Raw genomic sequence first — 19,375 nt, 5'->3', positions numbered from 1 at the left:
TGAGTTCATCGTTCTTTTTTTAATGAAGAATTATTTGTGACCCGGAAGACCTTCAAGTTTCACCAGTACAGGAGAACGAGCTAAGGCTCATCCAGAAGCAAAGACTCAGTCAGCAGTATGTTTGAGATGTTTGCATGCGAACTGTAATCACCGTGCCTTTTTTTTATTCCTCTTGTAGCCAGATGAGCATAGGGCCCACCTGATGGTGAATGGTTACCGTCATCCGCCAGGGGCAGAGGCAAGCCGCTGCCTACCGTTAAGTACTCTTTACAAGCTTCGTCTGAAGCAGGACATGCCTGCAATTGAAAGTCGGTTATGATTGAGCATCGCTTATTTAATGCTTAGTAGACGTACTAGCAATAGTTTGGCTATCGTTGTCAGATATCCAATAGTCAATGGATAATCCGAGGCCTTGCACAAAGAGCACGCACAAGTAAGCGCAATGCGGGATGAATTCTCCAGGATTTTACTATTTAAAAACCTAATGTTTTGGGTAAATCGAGGATCATGCTTTCTCTTCTGAATCTCATGTATCAGAGCTGATATTCACTAGCACATAATGATGTTTAATTAACAAAATCCAAATGAACAATATTCGATGCGTAGATAAAGTCACAAAAAAACATTCCATTTTGCACGACAGCAGACTCCCACTTTGTACTGTCCTAAATATGAAGCCAATTGGCAGACTAGCTCGCATCTCATCTGGTGCTGAATAAAACTGTAACCTGTAAATACCACAGTATCTGATGGTGGTGTGAAGGTGTGATATCCTTATTCATCCTCGCATTACTTAAACTTACTTAAAGTATTGAATGGAATCAACTCAAGTTATAAATTTCAGTGTCATTTACTTTTTCTTTTATATTTTTTTGTCTTTCAATCAAGTTAATTGAACAAACACTGTTAGCTTAATTTTATCTGTAAACTATATCCAAATTAGTTTAGTTAAGCATCGAACTTTGTGTTCAAACATACTTCTTTTTTTCTTTTTTTTTATTGCTTAGATGGGTGGACGAGCTCACAGCCCACCTGGTGTTAAGTGGTTACTGGAGCCCATAGACATCCACAACGTAAATGCGCCACCCACCTTGAGATACAAGTTCTAAGGTCTCAAGTATAGTCACAACAGCTGCCCCACCCTTCAAACCGAAACGCATTACTGCTTCACGGCAGAAATAGGCAGGGTGGTGGTACCCACCCGCGCGGACTCACAAGAGGTCCTACCACCAGTAAATACTCAACGAAATACAAAAAAAAAACATTTTGTTTGTTCTATTTTATTAATTTAATAATCAAATTAATATAGGGTTACAATAAATCGTTCGTGTATTGGAAACGCGCACGCCGACAAATGTGGGCCGGCGGTCTTCTACCGCTGATACCGAATCGAAGATTTTGTAACCGAAAAATATTATTGTGCGTAATCATAGAGTGGAAAATGTTTAGTATCGATTTATTTTAACTTTCACTGCATAGTGGAGGAGCACTGCAATATTTGAAAGAATATTTACAGAACAAGATACAAAAGGAGAACACGTGTTCTATAAGAGTCATAGCTACCCCACTGGTCCCTAGTAGAACCGCCACCGGAGAAAAATTCATTAATACTACCTACCACATAACCGTCAGCTTAGGAATGAACTTCCCTACACGGTGTTTCCTGAGCGCTATGGCATGTTTATCTTCAAACGAGTCTAACTGAATGTACTAAGCGGTAGGCAGCGACTTGGCTCTGCCCTTGGCATTATAACACCTTCCATGACCGACAGTAACCACTCACCACAAGTTGAACCGTATGCTCGTCGGCCTTTTTTTTATTTCTTAGATGGATGGACGAGCTCACAGACCACCTGGTGTTAAGTGGTTCCTGAATACCATAGACATCTACAACGTAAATGCGCCACTCACCTTGAGATATAAATTCTAAGGTCTCAAGTATTGACAACGGCTGCCCTACGCTTCAAGCCGAAACGCATTACTGCTTCACGGCAGAAATAGGCAGCGTGGTGGTACCTAGCCGCGCGGACTCACAAGAGGTCCTACCACCAGTAACAAAATGGCCTAATGGCAATAAAGAGCAACTCTCATGTTTTATAACGTAGACAAAGTAATCATCATAATTTCCTTGTTTCACGGTAACTGTTAACAAAAGAATAACAATGTTGTCGAGTTCCAAAGTTCGAAGTTCGCTATTAATGGGCGCGTTTCCGTCTGTGACCAACGAGCCCTGAAGGTAACAGGCAAACGGAATACAAAGTACCCAGCCCACAATTGGCGAGGAGTCGCGTTACGATTTTGTATAATATCGATATTATTCACAATATCTCGATTGTTTTGATGACGTCGACTCAATCGATTCATAAATGAAGGATCCCTGTTTGGGTACGTAATCTTTTCTACATCTATATGACGGATACAAATGATTATTTCGCTAGGGTGTGGACCTACAAAAATGTTATTATTCGATATCCTAGTTAGCTATAAGTTAGCTATATAGTTCAGGGTTCTTATCCTTGTCCAAAAAAATATCGTTATGCAATGGATCGGCCGCATTGGACATCAATTGGAGGGGCCTATGTTCATGATGATGGTGATGAGGAATGATAATTCATAATCGAGGCTTTACTTGTCCTGGATATGTATATTTGTGTCAACAAAGGAGAGATTTCAAGCGCCAAACGTGTTTTAAAACACATTCGTTACTCATATTAAACAACAACTAGGGAACAACTCATATTAAATTGTTAATGAATAAAGTCTTGACATCAGAGAGGTAAGGACGGATATCTCTGTCAACTATTCACACTGTACATTTCACATTGTTGTTGAAGTATCTAATATGTCTTTATACATATATCTCTTCCAAATAGAGATGTGTTTAATAAAAGCTTTGTTGTGCTAAACGCTTATTTATGAGTGAATAGAAATAAATACTTTTTAATTTCTGTGTAATAGCGTCATTTTTGAAGTTGAATTTTTTATTTCTAAAGAAAAAAATATTTAGAAACGAGATAGGTCTAGTGATTTCTTTCGCGTACAATTTTACACAACTTTCAATAAATAATTGAGTGTTTTCGCCATTTCCATGAGATTGACTTTGACTCGAAGTTATATTATAACGTTTAAAAGCGATAACATGACGTCACGTTTTAAACTTAAGCTAACTTTAAGCTACGTTTAAAAGTTTAGTCAAACTGCCGCAAACGGTAGCTTTTACGAACAAGGTTGAATAAACAAGACACAAAAATGCATTACGTTTAAATGACTCTTCTACAAAACGTTTTTCTTTATACTAATCTAACCTCGGAAGCTCGATTTACATACAAATTGAAAACTGCGGATCGGTTCGTGCTTATAGAACAACCTTCATTCGACATAAACTGATTTATTTGTAGTTTTCATGTCTTTTTCCGATTTCGTTCGTGCATTGTTGTTTTAATTTTTATTATTTTATTATAGGACTTATAACGTAATGGCCATCAGTCTGTAAGCTGTCTGTGCCCTGCGGAAACCGTTTACAAACGTTCCGTGAACTTGTCAGCCAATTATTATTATAAAAAAAAATAATGTCGTTAAAAATTACCTTTAATAGTACAATTAAGTCAGTAAGTAGGCAGCGGCTTGGCTCTGCCCCTGGCATTGCTGAAGTCCATGGGCGACGGTAACCACTCACCATCAGGTGGGCCGTATGCTCGTCTGCTTACAAGGGCAATAAAAAATAAAAAAATTAAGGCTTCTTCATAATCTGGCAACTTGACTAGAATACCGAAGTCAAATGGCCTCAAAACAATATGAATATCACCGCCATATTGAAGACAAGTCAAAATGGCATGTACACAACAAATTCTTTAAAATAGCTAAATTATAGTGAGTTGCGTCAACCCTATTAGGTAAAATTCAGGGGACATAATATTGTCCCACAAACGTATGTTCAGACTCGCCGACGAAGCGGTTTACCTAGCCATTGTCATCTCATTGTTCACCGGTAAACACATAGCCTTTGTGTAAATCAAAGCACATAGTTATCTAAAAGGCTTTAGCCGGATAAATATTTCCCTTTTTAAAGCTTACTATTTTCATTGCGTACTATTACTGTTTACGAATAACACTCACGTACAATTTACCGTAGGTTGATAGCGCTATATTATATATTTTCTGAAGATTGCTCGGCGTTGTAAAGAAAATTAGGTTTGTACGATGCTTTAGTAAAAAAAAAGCCACTTACTTGCAATAATACAATCTGCCGTCGCGACCCGTGTGCACAGTCCATCCCTCCTTCAGTTCGGTCTGTAGCCTCTCCAGCGCAATCTCGTCTTCCTCCGCCGTCTTCCCGGGCCGAGGACTCCCTCCCAGTCTCGGACTCCCGTATTTAGGACTCGCCCCCAAATTAGGGCTGTTGGCGCCCAAATTCGGGGTGTTCGAAGCTCCATCATGTCGAGTGCTAGACCTTGGACTCGGAGCGGGTTTTGGACTAGCCGTGCCGCTGGTACCGGGCGACGACTGTAGCAACATTGTTCACACGTCATCCCACCATTTTCGTTATTTTGTCCTGTAAAAAAAAGAAATAATCGTTATGAGTAAATAATTCTTGGTTTGTATACAATCCTATTAGACTACGTTTCCAGACTCGTGACGGTAAACACGTTTCTGATGGCTTACGTAGAAGTAAAGCTGTGTGGCCTTTTCCCTGCAATAAAAAATACCAATATTTTTTCTCTACAATAACCAGTGGTATAGCGTGTTAGGTACGCTTTCTTGTTCTATCGATCTCTGCCATATTGCAGTCGTCCGTGAGGTTGTAGAGAATACGTTAAGCGTTTTCCGAATACAATGGAGATTTTTACTTATAGCTCGGCCTCAAAATATAAGGCCGCGTTGTTCTATGATACAATTACGATAGAAACTATGCTTTGAAATTCCCTGACAATTTTACATCTATTGTTCTCAATATAAAAACTAATTCTCAAAATGTCTCAGAACATTTTCAATATTCATAAGAAATAAAAACAAAACATTTTCTATTTTACAAAAGTTTTATTTCGGTTCATAAGACACAGCAGATGACACAAATGCCAGTTTCACGTAAAAAAAAGAAACACAAAACGCACCGGGCAAACGGAATGGCTCCGTCGGCCCTCTAAAATGGCAACACCGATTAAAACTGGCCGCAAAAAGTCCACGTGAAACGAGCGAAATTGCCGCGAAAAAAAAGGAATAGACCTTTCCCGCGTAATCGCCGGAACGTAACCGTATGAAAATCCGCCATTTTGCTCGTTGCCATTTTGTTTACACGGATCTTCGTTTTAAGTAGAGATTATGGAGCTACTTATTTTTATATGAATGGTCGGGATCGAGTGTTTTTTATCAAGTGCTAATAATATATTTTGCCGAAACGCACTTTCAAAATTTCGCTGAGAACGAGATAAAATTTATTATTTCGTTTAATATTTTGGTGCGAACAAGGATTAGTACCTACCGGCGCACTTAAGTCGTTTTTGGTTAGTCTATCACTATAAGGACTTGTCGTTGTGAATTTTAAGATCGATGGGAGAGCGCGATGTACTGAGGGGCCGGACTATGGTTATGGTTACAAAAAACCTACCAAAATAAACTATAATTTAATGGCCCTTCTAAAACTGGGATTCTGCGGGTTTTAAGTGTGGGATAGCCGTTAAGTGTGTATTAAAAGACTGTGACCCTTCAATTGAAGGTGGGTGACAGCACTCATGTCATGATGTCCATGGACTTCTGTAACCACTAAAACCATGCGTCTGTTCGAGTGGGCTACTCATTGATAACTATAAAAAGTGTACATTTTTAATAAAAACGCTAATTTTTGTTTTACCATTGTGTAAAATACTATAAATAAATCGTATTTTCATAAGTATTTATTAAAAAATTATATCATAATCGACTTCTTTTATTACTTTTGATTATTACGCCAACCACAGACTAATTTTGTATTTATACCAACTTATTATAAGTAGAGTAATAAACAATGGATTATAAAATAATTATTCATTAAAAAAATAGTCGGCTGTTAGCACGATTAAGGCATTGTGTCTACGATTTGTGAGAATCGAAGCATCAACAAGTACATGTCATTTTATGATAATAATAACGCTTTGCCGACAATTATTAGAATAGATAATAAATGAAAAGCGTTCATTCGCCCGATGACATTAAAATGAAAGAAGTGGACCATAAAAAAAAGTGAATATATTGAACGGCGACTGTGATACGCTGTGGGGTCGTTAACCTTTACTGACGGACCGCTTCAATATTCGTTTATTGCGAGATATGAACTTCAATTTAAGAGATGCTCTAAAATTTATTTCACAGATAATTGCTGTAGTTTTAAACGCCGATGGGACAGAGGGATCCTCGAGTGGAGACCACGGTAAGCGCAGTGTGGGACTACCACCTGCTAGATGGACCAACGACCTGGCAGTAGGACCTCTTGTGAATCCGCGCGGGTAGGTACCACCACCCTGCCTATTTCTGTCGTGAAGCAGCAATGCGTTTCGGCTTGAAGGATGGGGCAGTTGTAACTATTCTTGAGAGCATAGAACTTATATCTCAAGGTGAATGGCGCATTTACGTTGTAGATGTCTCTGAGCTCCAGTAACCCCTTAACTGTGGGCTGTGAGCTCGTCGACCCATCAAAGCAATAAAAAAAAAAAAAAACGTCCTGGTGAAAATCACTGGGTCACGTTGGATGCCGGTGGCAACGGACCGTCCGCACTGGACATCAATTGGAGAGGCCTATGTTCAGAGTGGACAGGCTGAGATGATGATGATGAATTGCTGTAGTTTTCATGAGGTATTTACGGGTTGCGAACCCAGTTTTGATAACATTCTTCATGTTATCATACGTAAGTGAAAGAGTTCGAATTCCACTCAGGGTTGAACACATAGACATCGCAATAAATCGCAATAACCTTTTAGTACAGAATTAGTGCGAGTTTTTTTTACGTTCTCGATAGCGGAAAAGTTAACTCAAATTTGTTTGGAGTTGGAACGTTTGCTTGATTTTGCCGCTAGGGGCGCTTTACACTATCGAGGATGTTAAAAAACTCGCACTAAGCACAGTATCTACCTGTACTTAGTCTGTATCTGCTGCGTATCAAACGTCGAGTTCAGACTGATACTTGTGGATGTCTAATAAATTATTTATTGAAGCGCTATTCGCTTTTTAATACTTAAAAAGAATAACACAAGTAAAATAAAAGCACGTACGGCTTTTAAGATGTCTCAAGCACATACAAATAATTTTTATTAAACTATAGGCAAAACTCTGGTTGTAATCAAATTCACATATTGTTACGCCGGTAAGAGTAACGCCATCTATCGCCGAATATTCGAACGAATATTGACGGATCTAGTAGCATCTAGAACTCTCGAGAAGTACTACGCCATATATTGTCAGATAGCGGAAACACAATACTAGAAATGTGTGGAATATTCTCGATAATTCTAGGGATGTGGTATCGACTATAAAAGCGTTGCAGAGATGGCAAGTAGTCAGTCAGTAATCGGAACGAAGCGAAACAGCGAACAGATCACCTGAAGCGAAGCGGAAGAAGCGAATTGAGAATTTTAAAGTGTTTGTGAAGTGATTTAAGTGTTCTAAGTGTTGAATACAGTTTTCAGTTGTACTTTTGTGCAATTTTATTTATCTCGAACCCCAGCACGTATCAATATCAATTAGCATTAGTAGTATTTGCATAAGCAATACTTTTTAGTGACAAGCGAAAGGTATGATAATTAAGTGCGTTCACGTTGTGGTATCTATGGTAAACGATTAGCGTGAGGAACATCAAGTATATTGGCCAGTAAAAATCACTGGGGCATTGCGTGATACACTTAATGAGATCAAGCGCTCCGAAATAAAACACGCGACATCACCTTCAACTAAACGTGCCATTGAACTATGCAGGATAGAACTAAGGAGTACCATCTCAGTGTATTAAAAGTATTCGCTGAAAGGGAGCCATTTCAGGTGGCGCCACAGTAGCAAATGGAAAGATTTTAAAAACTACCAATAACCAATAACTACCGCACTTCACTTCAATCCAGCACATATCACTCTGTTTAAAACTGCTATGTTCATACCATTTCCACTTTCTACACTAGATCTATTTCGGTAAGTCTTCCACAATAACTTGTCGTTTACAGATGTATATTTTCCAAGTTCAAGTTGTCCCCTATACAAGATGGTGCTCCGTATCTCTACCCTCCATATATTGAATATTCATTAAATTGAACTAATGAACTGTGTGCTTAGTGCGAGTTTTTTAACGTTCTCGATAGCGTAAAAGTTAACTCAAATTTGTATGCAGTTGGAACAGCGCCCTTAGCGGCAAACGTAGGCAAACATTCCAGCTCCATACAAATTTGAGTTAACTTTTACGTTATCGAGAACGTTAAAAACCTGCACTAAGCACGCTGAAAGAGTATTGAGTAAAACGATGCGTATAATGAATTACAGAACAAATTTCAGTAATATTAATCATCATCATCATCATCACCATCATCAGCCTTTATCTGCCCACTGTTGGACATAGGCCTTCCCCAATACCTTCCACATAATGCGGTCCTCCGCCTTCCGCATCCAACGACTTCCCGCCGTGCGCACTAAGTCGTCAGTCCACCTGGTTGGAGGACGCCCCACGCTCCTGGTACCCAGGAGTAATATTATTGATAGTCGGAAAAAATGTGTTTATAAAAGTTTAGTCGTTGCACACAATGAACACAATATACTTTAGTTCAAGAATGGAATAAGTACGTACCATAGAAATGTGAGTCATACGCGTGGGCCTCCGTTGAGGTCAAACGGCTGACACTTGTGTACGTACCGTGTTTGTGTGGCAGGCGTTGTGCGAAAATTATCAAAATGAACATTTTTAAAATAGTCGGTTTTATTTATTTGATCTGTCTAATATAAAAATATTAAGTTTGATGTGTTTATGGGAATCATTCAAAGTGTAGGGTATTTCTAAAGCCATATCTTTAAAAAAATTACTTTTTTTTTAAATATTTATCCACGGCACACATGATTCCATTTACGTCATGCCACGCTTCGAAACAATAACCAACTGCCTTAACTTTAGGCCATGCTTTTACAAGATATAAGCTTACGATTATATGTCCTTATACTGACATTAGTATTCGATCCTGCTAAACGTTATGACCTTTAAAATCAAACCCGCAAAATTATAATTAATAATTGTGAGTTAGCGCGGGTAGGTACCATCACCCTGCCTATTTCTGCCGTGAAGCAGTAATGCGTTTCGGTTTGAAGGGTAGGGCAGCCGTTGTGACCATACTTGAGACTTTAGAGCTTCTAACTCAAGGTGAGTGGCGCATTTACGTTGTAGATGTCTATGGGCTCCAGTAACCACTTAACACCATGTAGGCTATGAAGTCGTCCACCCATCGAAGCAATAAAAAAACAAAAAAAAACCCTTAAGCTTCGCGAGTAGCTACCTCACAATATGTTTGATAATAATACGGGTTTTCATGCAAACTGTATAAATAATAAACACACGACCAAGCTTTACAGTCGTTCAATAAATAGTCTGATTAGCAGTAAGTGTATTTTAACGTCTGACGAAAAAACACTCCAAGGAATATCCTGCACAAAATTGGCATTATTTTCAAAAACATTACGTCCCTCGTACTACAATCCAAGTCAAGGATAGCCAAGTACTCCAATAAAAAATACACATAAATTTGAGGTCACAAAGCTCCTATTTATTATACACTCAGATATATTTTTGTTTGTCAAGTGATTTAAATACTAAATGCCTATTCACAGTATTCATGTTATAGGGAATAACGGCATTTGTTAGCTACTCTATCCGTCGACGACCTTAAAAAATATCCTAGTACTTTCTGAAAGTGACAGATTTCACTCACAACCATACAACGTAACATTTTTGACAGGCTATTAACGACGCCATCTTAGGACGCCGTGGTCGCAACACTGCTCATCCGCTGATGACAATTGTCAATATTTCATTTCTTTGCGTCAAGGTTAGAGTGTCAAGGGGAGTTTGAAAAGCGTCAAATGCTAATTTTAGATGTACATATTTAATATTTTTTAAAGAATAATACTAACAGGGTGGTGCAGTAATTAGCGTTTCTGACTCTTACTCCGAGGGCTGTGGGTTCGCTTCGCACATCGGGCAAACATTATGTGATTAACAGTTTTATTTGCTCTTTGTCTGGGTGTTTATTATCTGTATATGCATGTATTTAAACGTATATAAGTATTTATGTCAGTCTCTGGTACCCATACCACATAGAATCCTAATTTGCGGCCGGATAACCGTGCGTATTTTATTCCCAATTATTATTACCTACTAGCTGTACTCGTCCGCTTCGCTGCCCATTTAAAATTAACATTATTATTTCTCACCCCCACAAAGATTCTCATCATTAACGCCCCCGCAACTGGTGTAGGGAAGCCAACACTCATATAAATATTAGCCTATCCATTAAATACATGTATTTTCTACATGGATACCAAGTTTCAAGTCAATCGGATGCATGGTTCAGTAGTTGTAACGGAATATCCGTAAAAACCACTGTAGCTTTATATATTAGTATACATTATATTTTTTATTACTCGTGTATAAAAATAAAATACTTACATTCAAGTAACAATGTGCGGATAGCTGTTCCACGCCCGGTATTAATTATTTATATTGGCCGCCTCTTCAAACCCTAATTCATGAATATTCTTGATACAAAAATAGCTCAGGTAGGTACAGCCTATATTTTCTGTGGTATCTACCACAAAAAATTGCATAATATACCGCACTATCATTTGACAGTATGCACTATCATCAGCTAACAACAAGGAGTATCTATGTGTATCTATGCACCTCTTTCATTAAACACTAGAATAAGCTGCAAAACATTTTCTAGTTACGTTTACGATTCATTTAGAAAATTACGTTTATAAAAAATGTTGCCACATCCACTTTTCCATCATGTATAAAACCGGGTGGCAGCCAGGAAGTCTTCATATGGCTTCATTATTAAATAGAAAGCGGTCTGGTCGCTGTCTAGGCTTGGCGCGTCGTGTTAATGGATCGATACCTAGATAAATCGGCTACGTAATGAAGTACATACCAAGTAAACACATTAACGCACAATAGGAAGTTTGAAACGGGAAAGCACTTTTTATTGCTTTTGTAATGTGTACCTGTTATAGCTTCAGTGTTAAGCATCACCCGTAGACATGAGATCACAATGTCAATTGTAATGCCATGGCCTAAAAGCCCTTGAACCTTCAGAGACCTATTTAGACAGGACCCTGGTTACATGGCCTAATCATATTTAGTGTTTCTGCAATATTTTTTTGTATTGCTTAGGTAGGTGGACGATTACACGGCCCACCTGTTAAGTGGTTATCGGGGCCCATAGACAACTACAACATTAATGCCAACAACTACCTTGAACATATTTCAAGGTTCTAAAGTCTCAGTACACACTCTCAGTACAGTTTTACAGTACAACGTGGCCTGACCCTTAAAACCGAAACGCAGAAACCCTATTTCTGCCTATTTCTTCACGGCAGAAATAGGCAGGGTGGTGGGACCCACCCTTGCAAACTCACAAAACGTCCATCCCATCAGTAATAATTATGGTCTAATTTTTATTGCTTCGTCGTGGTTCGTGAACACGCATTACCAAAGGATTGAACTCTAGCATAGCCTGATGTGAATACGCCTGTCTGAAAAACGACTCCAATTAAATAAATAATATCAGAATCTATACTAAGAATTCTGCCATTGCCGGTCCCAAGCCCGGATGAGAAAAGAGGATGGTTGGCGTCGGTATGTCACCTACCCGGCCGTAAAAATATAATGCCGAGCAAGGGGCGGCGGCCAACTAACCCGAACTAGGGCTTCAGTAGCCCAGAGGAACTAAATCGCCTCTGAAATTCTGCTGTGGACGGACGCGAGAACCCCCACTAGTAATTTTCCTTTCCTTTACGTATGTACTCCGTAAAGGTCACGATCCTCAGCACTGAGGAACACGACGCACGGAGGATATATAAATAGGTAACGACCAAATATAGTATTTTTATATGTAATTTTATTGTCATTATATTGGTAACATCATTTTCATTGTCGAATACTGTACAGTTTTCGTGGTCAATTATATAAAATACGAACGTATTGTAATAACAATAAGAGCCTATCTCGCGACTCTTAAAAGTAGTTTTTTTCTTCTAAAAAGACAAAAGAGTTCAATACTATTTTCTCCTGAAATTTTCAATCGATTTTCCTCTTTTCTTTTGGTGGGTAGCTATTAAAGAACTTTTGTAGTAAGATTGTTTTTTTTTTTCAGAATGTCAATAACTAGCCGAAAAATAAATTTAATACATAAAATTGATTTAGACCTTAAATTAACAGTGACTATAGTCTAAATTCGATTGTCGTGCGAACGCTAGCTTTCTTAAACGTAGGTACGGTTTATTTTTTATGTATGTACATACATATAACCGACGTAATAACGGATCGTACTCGAGGGAAGCCACATGAACGCGTAAAGTGGTCAGCTCAAACGGTCCATGTAATTGGGATCATCCAGCCGCTGTTATGATTGAAGCGGTTTAGCAGCTTTGTTATAAACGGACTTCTTTATCCTGACTTTTATGACCTTCATAATATTACGTTAGCCACGACGGTCAGACGAGTTTATGAGCTTGATGTTGGGCTGCTATCGGAGCTCATATACATCACATACGCTTACCACCTTACACTAGACATGAAATCTAAGTTCCAATCGTATTGTATCGATATACGTAATCGTGTTCGTATCGGTCATCGTCTCGTCGAACCCGTCGCTTGCGACGAAGGGCTCGGCGAGTAAATTAACCCTCAGACACGGCCCACTGAGTTTCTCGCCGGATCTTCTCAGTGGGTCGCGTTTCTGATCCAGTGGTAGATTCCACAAAGCACGGCTCTTGCTAGGGTTCATGTTAGCAACGTTGTCAGCCGCGTGAGCTCACCTACTATTTCGGCGAATCTACAATACTCCTCGAGGTTACTAGAATAGGTAAGGAAAAAAAGTATTCGTACGTAAAACGTAATTCCTTAAAAAAGCACCTGCGATCTATGAGTTTTTTTACTGATTTTGCAGGTAGACGAAGCTTACGGTTGACCTGATGATGATGTGGTTTCCGTCGCTTCTGAACATGTTATAGCTCCCGGGAAACACTGCATAGGTGGGTTCCTTCCAGAACCGAATGGTTCGTGCCAAAAAGTGTCTCTGGAAACGTATGCATGTGGAAATGTGGCATGACGAAGCGATTTTCGGCAGTAGTAATAGAGCTGATGCTAAACTGATACAACAACCTTAGTGTTGCTACCAACAACGGGTATAAAATTGAAGTCTGAATTGGTATAACGAATCTTACCTTCAAACAACACATGAACACTACTTGACAAGATGTTGGTACCAACCAATCCTTTTTTTACTTCGTTTAAAGTTTATTGGAAATAAAAAACTGGCGAGAATGCTTCTTTCACGGATGAATGTTAGGTAATTAGCAGAAGTACCCCGAGAAGACAAGGGTAGCCTACCTTAAAACTTAAAATATCAAAAGTAGAATTCTTTGAAAATACAATTACTATTATAAAAATGTACCAGATATATGTTACTGAAAAAGCTTTATCATTCTAAAAATAAAAATATCATTTTACGCTACAACAAAATTGTGAAGTCACCGTAATATCATTTTTAAGTTACGACAATGTCGAAAATAGCAGTATTAAAATTTTCTAAATTCCACTCTATTTCTAGACATTTGCAATGTAGTTTCATTTTTGAGAACCCATGTGACCCAGAAAGGTAATGACGAAAAAGTTTTTGTTTTGAATTGCCGTTGCTTAAATTGTTTTTATTTATTATCTGCACTGTCTCACTGAGAGACTGTCAAACGTCAAAACTCGTGAACGTCACACCACCTGATATTAATTGATTAAAAGAGGTTCTATACATTACAACGTGCATCCATATCATCTTGACATGTGGACTAGATCTTCCTTGTATAGTATAACGTATGTCTCAACCTTCAAACCGCGGCGCATGACTGGTTCTCGATAGAAATAACAAAGCTAGTCCTGGTGCGGCTTTTTATTTTCGCTCCGGTAGCCAAACCTCCTACGCTTTTCCGACTTAAAGAGACCCTTAGGGTACGTGGAACTGCAATGATGTTGAATGCGACCCGCTAAAGAATTCCTCTACACCCTCGCCCAACCGTGCGAAACCAGACCCGCAGCTTAATTTTTGCTGCCTAACAAGCTATCAATCAGTACACAATTCATCATCAGTCTGTATCTCTCCACTGCTGGATGTGAGCCTCTCCCATAGTCCGCCACAATGAACGATCCTCCACCTTCCGCATCCAATCTTTCCCAGCATATCGCTACAAGCCATTGGTCCAACGGGCAGGGGGACACCCAACGCTGCGCTTACCGGTACGTCCAGTCCAAAACAATCTTAGAAGTCTTAAACAATATACACAATGTACATAATTATCCTCTCACAACTATTACTACATTTTAATAACACTACATTGAACAACAGTTTACAGATAGCACCAATAACAGTATCTGTTTGGTTAATCTGCACACTAAAGATAGACCTGGCTATTAAAGCTGATAAAATGTGATTAACTCATTAACTCGGGCCACGGGACCAAAACAAATACAACTCGGAATAAATCTATTCTTTGAAACGTTGTTAACGGGAATGTAATCAGGAATTTATTTGGGTCAAAGGTCCATCTGATTCAAGTTACATACGTAAGATACAAGTTGCTTATGAAGTTAAGTACAAGAGAAAACGGACACGATCCACTCTGACTTTCAATTAATTTATAAAAAATACACCTATTTCTAAATTGGGAGTTCGATTTTAATTTCACAACAATACTTACTAGAGTACAACAACAACTGCACAAAATTTCATCGATTAATCTGCTGTAACTAGTTTTTTTTTAATTGCCGTATACAACGAGCTTACGGCCCACCTGATGGTGAGTGGTCACCGTCGCTCATGGACGACAGCAATGCCAGGGGCAGAGCCAAGCCGCTGCCTACTGTTAGTTAGTCTTGATGTAAAACCCAGAGACTGCTGCCGCTTTGCTGTTTTATGATGTAAATAACTTTACCCCAATTCGGTAGATATAAGAATGAAACTTCGGTCTCGCTCTCGAGTAGAGCTTTGGCATTCTTGCGTGAGTTCTGAGCTATATGAAATGTTTGTCTCTCAGTCGATATGCTACTTGCATATGGACTTGCCTGGGAAGAAACCTACGAAAAAGATAATGTTTTTTTTGGCAAGACTGCAGGTCTTAGCTGTTCCCAACCAGTTTCCCAGATTCAGCGATGATTATAATCCAGAGCCACGACCGGGAAACTGATTCGGACTATCAATTCATAAGTTGAAGAATATTTTAAGTTTTCCTCTATTTTTATGACAACTACATACTTCGTTTCCAACAAATAGCTCTGTAATTTCTTCCAAACATTTTTTGTTTCATATTTCTATTGGAATAATCATTTGTAGATAAATCTCACAAGGCGTGTCTACTTTTAACCTCTACAATAAATTTCTCAGTATCAAACTCCATCACGAAATACTATCCTACCACTCTCGACGTCACAACCTGCGTTTCTATATAAAATTCATGATTTTCTGTTCCGTTGTAAGTTCCCGCTGCATCTCACGATTAGGTTTCTACAGACAGTGTATTGGCACGAAGTTCCTTACGGCAGGCTTGGAGGGGATAGGGATTTTGCTGCGCGACCGAACTGAAAACAATGTGATAGTAAAACCGTAACAAAAAATCCGTGGAAGTCGTTAGCCGAAGGAACTTCGTTCCTACCTGGTGTCCCACGACACCACATTTTATTATTTTAATTGATAATTTGAATTACGATTTTATTTTTATTATTTACTGTCACATTTGGATACTTTCGTACATGATTCCGTGATCATACATGATTGTATTAATAAATAAAAAAAACTAAAAATCACTATGTGAAATAATAACGGAATGAAAGTGCCTAACAACGGCCCTGTGTCCCGAGTCCTAATGTCACGTGTAGGGACGAACCGACACCGCTCACTCCGAAACCCTCATTGTTTTGTTGTATTGCTTTTTAAGTGTAATTAGGACTTGTTTGGTGTATAATTAGATTGTGTTACCTACGCCCTTTGACTTAATCGTAATGATGTTCTTTTTTTGATTTTATGTGTTGGGATTTTTTTCTGACAATTTTGAGGGGAGTATTTTTATGATGGCAACTAGCATGGACAGGTATACTAGATACTAATTTTACTACCTAAAGCCTATCTTAAAATCTAAATACTTATTTATGCAGTGAAACAAACAGGCATTTCAGTTTGAAGAGCCGGAATAATTTTTAGCTCAAGGTAAATTTATTTATGATCCTGTCTCTGCTTTGAATCCTAGTAACAGATTAGGACATGTGAACCGAACAGATGAGACACCTGTGCCTAACATGAAGAAAATGACCGCGAATTGAAATGTACCTCCCACAGTAAGCAATCTTATTTCAACAACTTATTCGTATTTAAATGAATAAATGAATGAAAACACCTTGCCCAAAACACGTCATTATGGATTCTCCCGATCCATTAACGGCGCTTTTAGGTACCACAAGCACCGGCCACCGTCCTCGCCGAACCCGTCGCAAGCGACGAAGGGCTCGACGAGCGCATTAATCCACAGACACAGCCCACTGAGTTTCTCGCCGGATCTTCTCAGTGGGTCGCGTTTCCGATCCGGTGGTAGATTCTGCGAAGCACTGATCTTGCTGGGGACAGTGTTAGCAACACTCCGGTTTGAGCCTCGTGAGTTCACCTACATATTAGGGCGAAGCTAAAATAGCCTCTCAAGGCTATCAGCATAGATAGGAAAAAAAACACCTTTTAAAAACCCAAGTAAATATGACAAATGGAATTACATAATAACGAACTGAGAAATAAAACAAAAAAGCAAAAATATATTCGCCATGTGTTCGAGTGAATCATGCAAGACACAGAGAACATTTTTAATACATCTATTCACTAGTCGTACTACATAATATAAGAGAATGGCAGCTTTAATAACATTCCATTCCGTTCCCACACATTGTAGTGCTCTAAAGTGTGAGTAGTGGCGTGTAGGTAGAGTGCAACTATGTGCAATATCGGTAATCATTATTCAGATATTGTGCGAAGCGCTGTTGGCATCCGCTTTAGCTTAACTCTGTATATCTATTATGACTATAATCCCGCTGTAGAGTTTATGTACGCAAGACCAAAAATCTTTCATCATCATCGTATGAAAATTTTCAACATCTCACTGAGAGGATTCTTGACAATCAATAATTTCACAAAATTAGATTAATAGTCAGGCGGTTAACGGCTGGAGACAAATAATAAAAAATAATAAACTTGAAATTGAAAAAATATATTTTTTTAATTTTGCTGGTGGTAGAACCTCTTGTGAGTCTGCACGGGTAGGTACCACCGGTCTGTCTGTTTCTGATGTGTAGCCGTAATGCGGTTTGAAGGGTGGGGCAGCCGTTGTAACTAAACTGAGGCCTTAGAACTCATATCTCGAGGTGGATGGCGGCATTTACGTTGTAGATGTCTATGGGCTCCAGTAATCACTTAACACCAGGTGGGCTGTAAACTAGAAAACTAAAAAAAAATTGTTTGTATGTGTTTTTTTAAATATAGGTTAAATAGCGAACGTTATTTTAGTAAATTTGATTGCGCGATGACCGATGCAGAACAAATAAAAAAATCTGCTTAGTTTTACTATTATACGGGAATATAATATACGGTATAGAAAATTTCCTGTATCCTCCTATTCTTGGGCAGATGTCCCGGGTCGGAACATCCGGGACCGGGTAACGAGTTCCCCCGAAAGACACGTCCCAACAATCTAAAGTTGCTCGAACGTTACTATTTCGAATTTTTATAACTTTATTTTCTAGTATGTTTTCTGTGTTTTATTGTTTAATCGTACCATTTTATTAAAAAGGAGTCTTATGCTTGGATGTCCAAGTAAAGGCTAGTTTGGTAAAATAATGATGACTTCTCCTCCTCCTTGCATTATGTTCCTCAGTGCTGAGGATCGTAACCTTTAGGGCGCAGTTTTGTTCGGAAAAACCTCCTCCATTCTTTCCTGTCCTCTACAGAGTGGATAAATGACTTAAAGGACGTGAAATCTTGTACGTATTCGTTTGAAACCGCAGTCTAAAATCAACCCTTATTCGTCTCAAGCCCAAACCTCAAACGTACACCGGACACGATTCAATCAGAACAGAGCATCGACTCGACCAAATCCCTCGACGTACCATCCTTCATACTTTCAAATACCAAGCAAACAATCTACATCAAATAAAATCCATTAAAATAAAGGAGTTTCGCTGTAAGAGGACCCCTAAAAGGATTAAGTGACCCGACGGTCCCCGGTGACCGGCACGCGAAGACATAAGGAATTTCATTACGTGCTTATACCCAGTTTTGTTCAGAACACGTCTTTTCTTTTAAAGATATTGCCGGTTCCAGGGAACGGAGTAAAGTTTTATTGACAAAGGCAAATGTTCGTGTTTCTTTTCTTAATTATATTTGTTTTTGGGTTCGTCTTGTTTTGTTTTTATAAAGCGTAATCACTAGAATTATCGTATTACTAGTTTTTATATCTGTTTTGTTTTTTTTTCTCCTCCCCAACCGCTGGTAACCTGAAAGGGCTATTGCGGCTTCTCCTAACAAATAGGATTTTTTTATATAATTATGATAGGAACATTAGCCCCGTCGTCTATACGAAGTTGTGTTACCGCAACACTTAGTCCTCACTAACTAACACTAACACTAACACTAATGCTCCCTTGGAACTTGGAAAAATGTATTATATCTTTATTTTTCGCAATAATGAAATAACACTTTTTTAAACATATTATTATCCGCAACACGCTTCGTCAGATTATAGAAACAGAGTTAACAGCAACATGCTTCGTCAAAAAGTACAATACTTACTTTCAGCTACAAGCGTCGTCATGGAAAAATGAGTTAAAGTATTAATTATATTGTAATACAATTAGAGGCTAAACAATGGCAGCATTGCTTTTTCTATTGCCGTGAATGGAAGACAAGACAAGGACCCTATAATAAATGGTTAAAGTACCAGAAATGTAGATCTTAGAAAGACGTCATAACTCTTTCTTGATTATCTATTAACCTAATAACACTTTCGTTTAGTATGGCAGATTGTTACGCTATTGTAAATTGGCAGAAAAAGTTACAATGTAATTAATTGTGTCACCAG

At 38.6% G+C, this 19,375-nt stretch overlaps 1 protein-coding gene across 1 annotated transcript in view; it reads right to left on the bottom strand.

The window, feature by feature from the left end:
- LOC101746443 (uncharacterized) overlaps window positions 1-19,375 on the bottom strand; it is a 170,951-nt gene that overhangs the window by 116,672 nt on the left and 34,904 nt on the right. Inside the window, exon 3 of the mRNA XM_012694336.4 lies at window positions 4,229-4,552. Within this exon, the coding sequence (XP_012549790.2) occupies window positions 4,229-4,515 (287 nt within the window). The 5' untranslated portion in view covers window positions 4,516-4,552. The remainder of the gene's footprint in view (window positions 1-4,228; window positions 4,553-19,375) is intronic.

The sequence above is a fragment of the Bombyx mori genome, chromosome 23 (genome assembly GCF_030269925.1).
Source record: "Bombyx mori chromosome 23, ASM3026992v2".
NCBI lineage: Eukaryota > Metazoa > Arthropoda > Insecta > Lepidoptera > Bombycidae > Bombyx > Bombyx mori.
The sequence above is the reverse complement of the archived record's forward strand: the minus strand, read 5'-3'. Positions and strand labels throughout refer to the sequence as shown.